The 10,440-nt window shown below is 40.8% G+C and overlaps 1 protein-coding gene across 3 annotated transcripts; it reads right to left on the minus strand.

Annotated features, from left to right (window-relative positions):
- Positions 1–753: 753 nt before the first annotated feature.
- tmem154 (transmembrane protein 154) lies at positions 754–8,959 on the minus strand. Of its 3 annotated transcripts, XM_076033280.1 has the most exons (10): positions 8,860–8,959; positions 8,588–8,746; positions 7,682–7,912; positions 6,218–6,322; positions 5,952–5,966; positions 5,646–5,804; positions 5,347–5,401; positions 4,933–5,009; positions 4,628–4,668; positions 754–2,026 (listed from the first exon to the last, which is right to left on the minus strand). In XM_076033280.1, exons 2-9 carry the CDS (start codon positions 8,685–8,687, stop codon positions 4,637–4,639), a joined length of 774 nt encoding a protein of 257 aa, XP_075889395.1. In that variant the 5' UTR covers positions 8,688–8,746; positions 8,860–8,959; the 3' UTR covers positions 754–2,026; positions 4,628–4,636. The 3 variants fall into 3 exon arrangements, with proteins under 3 accessions (XP_075889395.1, XP_075889386.1, XP_075889405.1); XM_076033271.1 differs by lacking the exon at positions 8,860–8,959 and having other exon boundaries at positions 8,588–8,846; XM_076033290.1 differs by lacking the exons at positions 4,628–4,668; positions 8,860–8,959 and having other exon boundaries at positions 8,588–8,847.
- Positions 8,960–10,440: the final 1,481 nt, after the last annotated feature.

Here is a 10,440-nt window from a genome sequence, read left to right on the forward strand (position 1 = left end):
TGAGAAAAAGAGTAAACAATGGCCATTTAAAAAGCTCAGAAAAGCAGAAAAGTCACATGTGCCAAAGTGACATGTCACATCTTTTAAGTCATGTTCTTTCCACTATTAAACTATTACAACCAGCATGAATCTCTTTCGAGATCACTGCTGGGAAATTGTTCGATAAGGATTTTAGTCACTCTTCAGTTTTAGGGCACATGTTGAAGTCAGACTAATTGGAGGGAAAACTCAAGTTATTTGGAACAGGAATAAATATAAAGCAGGAAGCAGTAGGCAGCTGAGGTTTGGACAGAGAAGTAAGTTTAAAACAGGGTGGAACTGCACAACGAAGGGCTTCTTGTTTTAAATGCAATTTACAAAGCCATAAAAACAATTCAGCATTAATAACTGTCTGCACGTACAAATATTTTCAACTACCCAGATGGAGACTAAGAGATACAGTATTGTGCAACACCTCCATTTTATTTTGAGAGTTCTACCCCTGCCATAGTTACTGATTATACAATGTTAATGTATAGGGTGAGGATGCAGACGGTACCCTGTGGCGGATAGCACCGATGTCTGGAAATCTAATGAGGAAGTGAAAAGATGAGAAAATGGAGATGGAGATGTACCTCCTATTAGTATTCATTGGTTTGACCTTTCCTACGAATCAGAGCTGCCTCTGGATGAATGTAATTACACCTACAAGTACATTTAAATCAATTTAAAAAAAAAAAAAAAATCATCACCACGCCATCAATCTTATAAAAAGAGAGTTTTATCAAGAAACTTTATTTACTGCTGTTAAATTTATCTAAACAATTACAAGCAATAACCAACAGCTTCACCTCTTATGGAATATTTACACAGAACACTTAATGAAAATAACATCTGTTATTACACTTTATCCTCATATTTACATTGCAAAATTCTGCGAGTGACTGACTGACTGACTCCAAGACAAAGTAGCGCTCACACTAAGACCAGTGTGACGACGGCTGCTCAGCTCTCATCTGAGCGGCATCAGCAGACACGAAGCATTCAGCTCTCCGGCTCGTCGGCGAGATGGGAATCTTATCAGCGGCTGCTTTAAGCGAGCGGCTCTACAAACAGGCATCAGATAATTCATCCGAAGGCTGAGAAATGAGACGCAGCTGATTTCACACCCAGAGGTTTCAGTTTCCAGAAGAAGGAGGGGAGGTATAGGTGCTCCTGCAGAAATGTGGAGTAGCCAGTCTGTGACGAGGGGCCTTGGCTGCAGTCTTGAGCAGGATGTTCCACCGTTGCAAAGATGAGCAGGGAGGTGAGGTGGGGAGACACAAAGTGTAAGGGGCATTGAGCTGAAGGAGGAGGAAGCTGCATTTGTCTTGAGTGGCCTGGTGCATTCAAGACGACTGCAAGCTGCAAATCAGGGGTCACCAACCTTTTCGAACCTGAGAGCTACCTCAGGGATCTCGAGTCATGAGAAGGGCAACCAGTTTGCTACTCTCCAGAAATAACACACTTTATGAGTAATAGTCCCTATATTATTACTGATCTATGTGAATACACTGATCAGGTTGATGAGTTCTCAATATGTTTTGACAATGACTTAACAAGGTTGGGTAAATTGAATTTTAGACACATCTAATTGAGCCTGCAGGCTACTCATGTGGTCCTTTGGGGTGAGCTGCTGATCCGCGGGGACCATGTTGGTGACTCCTGCTATAAATACAGTTAGGAGGGTATTAAAGGAAAAGACAGGGGGGAAAGAAAAAGACAACTTACAGCACTTAGAAGCAACAGGAGAGCGTTTTTCTTTCATTTAACGCAATGCTTTCATTGCAGCTGACTAAAGTAAAGGACAAGTCAAAAGTCAAAAATCAAATCTGGCACAAACGCTGTTGACTCTCATTTGACACACAGTTGATTTAGTCAAATCTCAGTGTGCATGTATGCTGCTGCTGATGAAGTGGCAGGATCAATTCCGCTTTTTACAGGGTTACAGTGAAGAGGTTGGAGCGTCCCAGCATTCTGCATCATGTTGACTGCGTCCTCTGTTAACCTGTGGCAGGTAGAGACACAGAAGAGTCCCAGTCAGAGGTAATATCACCACTCAGGGCCTCCAAAAGCGTTAATGAATTCACCGCCATGTGTTTCAGAAATAATTTCACACCGCATTTTGCTGCAGCTGACTGATGATGCTTTCTTTCTTTCTTTTAACACATTTGCATACTGATGATTCTACCTGTGGAATTGCTGGTTATTTGTCTCGGCAGAGCCCAGACAATTATCTCTGCCAGAACGGCCCCAATTCGTCTGCACGACTGTCAGCGACTAGATTTCTAATACAACGGAGCACAAATAAATGTAATTACTTTAGAAATGATTCAAACTGTATGGCTCCATTGCGCTGAAGATTGTGCCGAATTGCTTCACGGCAAAAGGCATGAAAGATGATACACTTAGAGCCGTGCCAAAAGCTTATGGAGCCCATTTTCTCCTCAGCTTTTAAACATGAGCAAACTTTTAATTAGTGCAGCTGAAACCGATTCAGTCTCATTCCGTTGGCAGGGTTGACACGAGCAGGCAGTTGGAACAGTTACACCGGGAGTAGCAGTTGCACGGCCAGAGCTTTTTCCTCAAAAAAACAAGAAGGGCAGAAATGGGAATGAAACGCTGGCTGACGTGGGAAAGACAGACTCACAGGGTTTTGTGCGGGTAAAAACGAGTAACATGTCGGTAAAAAAAAAGAACGGGAATGCATCAGGCAGTGAGTGTCAGTGGTCAGTGGAGCAGATGAGTAGAAAACTTCAACTTAAAGCAACCATATCGTACCCATTCATCAGGCTGTTGTTCTTCCATCCCAGACTCCAGTGGAACGGCTGTACATCATTAATAACCCCCCAGAACACACCTGTCCATCTTGAAAACAACCGCAGCTAGTTTAGCCCGTTGTTTGAAGTGTCTCACTTCACTAAGTGTCTCAATTTGGGCAATTTGATGGAGAGCAAAATAATTTGGACACAAAACAGGCTTGGGGTGTTATGAACAAATAGCTAGTGGTGTTGTGAAAAGGCCAGGGACACTTTGTTGGGAGAAAATATTTTTTAACTGACAGTGCGTTTTATATTTAGGACCCTGTCAGGAGCGCTTCCTTGAAAAAAATGACGGTGCAAGATGCTCTATGTATATTCTTAAGTAGATGAGAACCGTGCTAAGGGTAGAAAAACCAAATTGCTTTGATTGCACTGCTATTATACATTTTAATTAATGTATTTATCGGCAGTAAGTTATATTAAAATCACAAAATCAAGCTAAATTTTACACACTGGACCTGTGTGTTTGTGTTTCTGTGTGTAATTTCCTAACATGGACCCTCTACTGCACTGTTGTTAAGTGTCACAGGTCTGACAAACAGGCCACTGCGGCTGCAGGAGATGGCATGACATTGTGCAAGCGCCGCAGCAGCGGGAGCAGCAAGACCACATTGTCCTCTGTTTCTGGGCTCTGTTGTTGTGCAAGCCCACTGTGCACAGTTTGCTACTGTGCTTGAATCAAAGTACCATCCTAAACCTTGCACAGCTTTGGGAAACCAAATCCTGAGAAGAAGCAGTGTGCAAATGGCCTGAGTCAACAGTTCACTGAATGGACCTTGACCTCGCCTTCCCAGCCCTTCCAGTAAGGAGACTATCCCGAGGTTAAGTTTCGCCACACTTCCATGCATGCCTGCTGTAATCGCTAACAGATGTTTGGAGCGCTCAGCAGTGCTGCGTATGACAAAAGGGTCACAGTTCATCAGTTACAGCTGTACAGAAAGCAGCTGGCACGTCAAAACAAACAGTGGCTGGTGGGAAATAACTCTGCACCTGAATGGGCGAGCAACGTAGCTGGAAATAGTAACAGAGTGCTCCTTGTGCAGCTTTAATCTAGATAATTACATAATATTGGAATCGCGCATGCATATGATCACAATGGCCAAGTTCAATCAGACAAAATTGCACCTGAATGTCGTTAATAGTTGATTTTGTGACACCGGAAATGTTACAGTGAGGTCACTGGTATCAAACATACTTTCGTTTTTTATGAAGGAGCAGCAGAGAAACTCACATGTTTGACATTCTATAGGCTCTGCAGCAATATATTTGAATTTTATCCAAATACATGGTTGCCCTGAGCCTTCTTTCTAAGTAGAAATGAACAAAGAAATTACACAAGTATTAGCAAATGGCCACTTCAGAAAGCGGCCTTGGTAAAAAAATGTACACAAATGATAATCATTAGACAACCACCACATTTACCTGTAAAAGCCCTCGTGAGTAAGAGTTTATATTTCAGTGTGGAACTTCTGCACCACCTGGCTTGCGAAGGATTGAAACCATTGAACAATGTTGATTTACATAAAGTAAAATTATCATCTCACAGTAATTATTATGAAATAAATAAGGTTGCCAATGAATTAATATTTTAATTTTAAGATCAAACTGACTATCCATGAAAGTAATTTGTCCTTTTTTATGGTTTTGTTTTGTTTTGTTTTTTGTCTTTTGTTTTTTTCATTATCGGGGTTTCAGTGCCATTTTCATCATTGGACATGGATGACAACAAACCTACAAAGATGAAAATGTGAATTCTAAATATAATGCAATGTGAAAAGCGTGCTCACCAAATGTATTTATGTTTGTGTAGACTCCCCTGCATTTTCACCTAGAATGAACAACAGACATCATGGAATCCCTCGTCAGTTCATTGAACGAATAAAACCAACCTAGTATTCATGTCGTACAGAAAAATCTTGAACTGGTGAATATTAATTAGGCTTTGAAATTGGTCCAACAGCGACCTCTGCTGAAAAACTCCATCAACTCAACTTTGATGCCGTGATTAAGATATAGATAGATAGATAGATAGATAGATAGATAGATAGATAGACAGATAGATAGATAGATAGATAGATAGATAGTCACTTACTGTCTTTTTTCATCCATTCATCCAACTCTTCCATCTCTAGCTCCAGCACTGAGGGCACATCCTCCTCAAACATGGGCCTGGAGAGTGTCAGAACGCAAACAGCAGATGTCACATAAATGATAACACCCTCAAACAACTGTATGCATCTAAAAATCTGCTTGGGATGAGGGTTTTTTTTTTCACATTTTGCCGGACATTCCTGCAATTGAAAATACCAAAACAAAAATGAATCATGAAAAGATAACACTCAGTCTTATGAGAATTTAAATTCCAAACCTCTTTTTTGTTACCTGTCGGACAGGCATGTCATTAGCCAATTAAACAAGCTGTTACGTAAAAGAGCTACAGAAGAAACATCTGACTTGCTGGTTAATTGTGAGCTGTGCACAAGCAGTTAAGATGCACGGCACTTACATCGGCACTTTCTCTTCACTGGGGCTATCTAAATATGGATCCTCCTTTTGGAACTCTGAAAAGGGTAACGCACACGTACAGTATTAGGATTTTTACAGTCATTTGAAAAAAAGAACTTTAAAACATCCATCATTTGGAAGTCTTAGGGATTATTTGTGGCTGGACTTCACAATAGAATTACTTTTAGTTGAATGAATTTAAGTTTTAAACTATTATATGTTGGCTTTCAGAGCATAAATAAAATGACATTTTTTGTAGAGGTCAGTTTGGTTGGTGTGACTGGATCCCGTTGGGCCTACCTTGCTTTCTTGTCTGCTTTTTCAGTCTGCGGCAGATGAAAATCCCCAAAACAATCATGCCGATGATCAGCACCACCAGCACCACGGGGATCAGAATGATGATGGGATTCAGAGCCTCCTCTGTCTCTGGGTCAGAGGTCGACCCTGAATCGGCCTCATCTGTATCCAAAAGTACAGAAGCCAGGCCAAAGTCATCATTCAGAATAAGGTTTTCCTGCTGCAGTGATGCACTGATCCAGGAATCTACCTTAATAAATAACTCATGAGAAGAAATTCTTTGAAGTCAGGCAGTTTCCTCTGACTTACCAGGAATGTCAGTGTCTGAGCCAATTTCAGATGGGATTCAGGTGGGAAAAAAACAAGAGGGAGAAACAATTTTGTCTTTTCATTCAACAGGTTTTGTGAAATGTAAATACGCATTTATGCCCTCGCAGTCACGTGATCGTAAGAAATTACATTTACATTTACAGTTACATTCCAACAACACATGCAAAGGAATCAGAGGTCATTTGGGAAGTCGTCGAGGCAGAGAAAGTAGTTTTTCAGCAGCATGACGTAGCTTTTGGACTGACCTGATTCCAAATCCACTATGGGGGGCACCTCTGACACGGGGGCATCGGAAACAGAGACACTTGTCTCTTCTTCTGGAGGTGGAGTTGATGAGTCATCTCCACCGTCTGAACCGTCACGTATTGAACAGAGCCAGACAACGAGAAAAAAACAAAACAAAAAAAAAAACACAACATTAGGCAATTACAAGCAGCTGCTCTCACCGGAGTTTAAAATATCTAGTGTTGTCAGTCGATGTTCAGTGGCTCAGGTAGGTTTGGCCAGGTTTTCAACCAAATTCAAGTTTAAGCAGAGAATGTTTTACGATTCAACGCATGGCAGCAAATGTTGAGTGGAAGGTGTGATGGCATCATTAAGAGGTAGTCTGCATTTAGATTACTTCTTTCCTTGGTAGATGACAGGAAAACACCAGGCCATAACTGTAACCACTTTTCCTACATGCTGTGAGCGTTTGCTCTTCTCTGTTCTTCTAAGATGTGTTTTATGTTAGGAATTATGTTAGAAACCTCTTAGTGTAGAAATATACATTTCTGCTCATGGTGACCATAGCACGCAAAAGGCAGCTCTCTATTTTAATGAAAAATATAATTCAGGCCTCCCTTAGGTGAGATGTTATCTGTCTGATTGCAAAGTAGCAAAATAAAATAAGATTTTTAATAATAACAATAATAATAATAATGTGAAACAGCAACAGATTAATAGAAACGTCCCTCTAAATCTAACTACATCTGACTTTTGGGCATACCAAGTCTGTTCCCAGGCTACACATTATTGCAACTCACAATTTGGCTGCGAGGCAACACATCAGACTGTACAAAACGAACATTTTGAAGTTGTCTCGTGGCAGCGAAACAAACGACATGAAGATGGAGTAAACAAAAAAGTGAGCTGAGGCGATGTGTGTCTTAAGCTGGAATTAATGAGGCTCATAACGAGTGCCATAGATGTTTGCAGCAGATGTAGAGTAACCTGCGGTCAGCATCAACATGCAATTGTGCAAACTGTAGGTCTCAGCTCAGCTGTGGCTTAGAAGGCACCAACGAGGGGAGAGAAGCGGAACATTAGATACAACTTCAAGTGTCATCACAAGTTGTTCTTCTGTCTTGGGGAATTTATTCAAAAACAAACGGAGAGACTCTCAGCGGACACTGCAAGGAGGGACAGTATCCACTCCCACACAGAAACGGCATATATCACAAGGTGATAAAGGTCCACGTTGGCATAGCTGGCTTCAGGATGAAACCCCTGCAGTGCAAGGCACCGTGCTGCTGGTGTCTGTGAGCTTAGCTCTGTTCCGGTAAACTGTACTGTGTCCTTTCAAAAACATTTTAAACAAATTTTATGAACTCTTTTGCACCCTTTAGTTGCCAGAGCTATACCCAGATCTGTCCATGTGCTTTTGACAAGACATCAAGTTTGTAATTCTAAAATAAACTGTCAAGCAGTTTGTTTAATTATAGTCTCACCTAAAGTTTCCACGTTGTCACCACCAACTGGTTCTTCTGTGTCGCCTGGGTTCTCAGGGTCACCTGGGTTCTCTGGGTCACCTGGGTTCTCTGGGTCACCTAGGTTCTCTGGGTCACCTGGGTTCTCTGGGTCACCTGGGTTCTCTGTGTCATCTGGGTTCTCTGTGTCCTCTGTCTCCACGACGGTCCCTGATTCTGATCCTGCTTCTCCATTGTCATTCTGGCAAAACACTGCAATTCAACAGCTACATGAATACATGCCACTGCCCATTTGACAGACAGAGAGAAAGCTGAAGGAATAATGAAAGGCATGAGTGTCTCAGTTGAAACGCGACAAATACAGACGAGGGTTACTGAGCAAAAGTTTGATGAAACACCTATGGTGGAAAAAAGAACATAACAAAAGGAAATGAAAGACACGCTGTCACGAACACATTATCACAAGAGCAGAGACCATTGCAAAATACACGTATTGGGTAGTGAGCAAGAGGTGGAGAGTTCCATTGTGTTGAGCAATTTGTTCCTGACAGTGTTTTGTCATGTTGACCAAGACTTCACTTTGTGACACAAAAACTCTTCCTGTCTCACGACAATTCAAAAAGTCTGAACAGTGGGATTTGAGCTTCAAAACAAAGTTCTGACAAAACACGTTAGAAAAGAAGTAAAAGTTCAACTGCTTAAATAGGCAAATAGATATTCATTTAGTCCCATCACGTGTATTAGAAACACATGATAAACTGCTTGTCAGTAAATTCAATGTTCTCAGGATGATTGCTGAAGAGGCGAATCGGTTCACATTTCGATGAATTTCTTTTCTTACACTTTGAGCAGAAGAGAACGAGAACACGAGAAACTCCCATGTTCTCATTTGGTGAACAGAACAAAAAAAACACCTCCCAGGCCTACCTGTGCGGGTCAGAGCGCTGAGCAGCAGCAGCAGCAGCAGCAGCAGCAGCGGGGTCTTCACTGAGGGGCCTCTCATGCTGTCAGGCTGAGGAGCCGCCATAGTGCCATCGTGTGCCTGCTTCCTCCTCTACCGTCACAGCATCACACTTCCTGGTCAGGCTAAACATGTTAAATGAGCAGGAAAAAGAGAAGAAAAAAACATGACTCTCTCTTTCTTTCTCTCTCTCTCGCACACACACACACACACCCTCACACTGACTCAGATAACTTACTCGGATGTGACGCAACCGGGCGGGTGCCTGTCGCCACAAGTTTGACGGCTCCTCAGCACCACCACGGTCACATTCCTGCCGGTTAGGTATGCAGCTCGGCTCAGCAGAGTTTGTGTGTGTGTGTGGGGGGGGTGCACAGCTGGTTGACTTTCTCTAGAGACATGTGACCACGTCAAGCTGCTCCTTTGACATAAAAAAGTAGATTGATGAACAGAGGACAAGGCCGTTCCAAGACATTTGTTTGTTACCGCAGAGTCATAAAAGAAGCCTAATACCAATGGCTGAATGAGACGGTCATGCTTTCGCAATTATCTATGGCCGATGGCTGATGGCGTAGTCTGAAAAGACACCAGTATCGTTTCTCGATCTTCATTCATGGCGGACAACTGCAGTGGAAGAGACTGCAGGCGACTGCATGACAGCTACAACACATTTCAGTCAATGTCATTTTCATATTAATATTTCCTGTTTTAGAGAAATACATTTTTAGTTATGTCCCTGAAATTAACCTTTAATTACCCCTTGTACAAGATATGTTTAAAAGGAAAATTTATTCCCTTGGTTTAAAATTTTGAAGTGCTTGTTTTGGTTGTTTTTTATAAATATTATTGGCCTATCTATTCATCTCTATCTATGTTAGTAGATCGTAGAGATTGTGTAGTCATGTAAAAGACTTTGTACTTTCAATAGCTAAAATCCATCTGCAGAGTATATTACAACAATCATAACTAATATCATTAACTAACAGTGACTGGGACAAATGGAGCAGTCACATTATTGCATGTGAACTGTGTCTTTGTGAAGATACAGCTCACACTGTGTCACGTTAATATATTTGTGACTATTCCTCCCATACAAACTACATGAGCCTCATGAGAGTCATTCAGTTAAAAGTAAAGTGCACCTCAGTTCTCATATACTTGATCTGTCACTTCCCGTTTTCATCAGACACCTGTGACAGTGTATCCATTCCTGCTGTTAACTTGCTTGACAACTGTCATGGTTTCACTTTGAAAGTGGCATTTTCTACACAAGTAACATACATGACCTTACAGCGTCTGCGTACATGGCTTTTTTATTTGACAGCAAAACAGAGTCTAAAAACACTTAGTTAGAAATATATAATGTAAGAGAACATAACAGAGTAAAGCATCACTGTTTATATGACCTCCCATAAAAAAAACATGATCGCTTACTTATGTACAGTGTTGGTCAAGTTATTTGGAAATTGTAATTAGTTACTAACTACTGATTACTTATCCAAGAAAGTAATCCAGTTACTTTACTGATTACTTGTTTTCAAAAGTAATTAGTTACTTTACTAATTACTTTACCTAGATACTTTTCAAAATCATCATGCACAAACTGAACACACCATAAATCCTATAATTCTATTTTTTCTGTATTCATATTAAATTGAATCAAATCAAACAGTTCCTTTTAAAGACTTTTTTCTATTAGTTTTCAATCTTAACTTTGTGCAAATTGTATCAGGAAAAAAATAACCAAGTTAATTATATGTATCTATATATATATATATATATGTATATATATATATATATATATATATATATATATATA

The sequence above is a fragment of the Nelusetta ayraudi genome, unplaced genomic scaffold, assembly GCF_046127955.1.
Source record: "Nelusetta ayraudi isolate G7.1 ecotype Tasmania unplaced genomic scaffold, CSIRO-AGI_Nayr_v1 ptg000004l, whole genome shotgun sequence".
Lineage (NCBI taxonomy): Eukaryota > Metazoa > Chordata > Actinopteri > Tetraodontiformes > Monacanthidae > Nelusetta > Nelusetta ayraudi.

Coding starts and splice junctions, on each gene's coding strand:
- tmem154 (XM_076033280.1), bottom strand. CDS start 8,687: ATGGCGGCTCCTCAGCCTGACAGCATGAGAGGCCCCTCAGTGAAGACC. Junction 6,323..7,681: donor TGACAACGTGGAAACTTTAG/GTGAGACTATAA, acceptor GTGACGGTTCAG/ACGGTGGAGATGACTCATCA. Junction 5,010..5,346: donor AGTGAAGAGAAAGTGCCGAT/GTAAGTGCCGTG, acceptor GACACTCTCCAG/GCCCATGTTTGAGGAGGATG.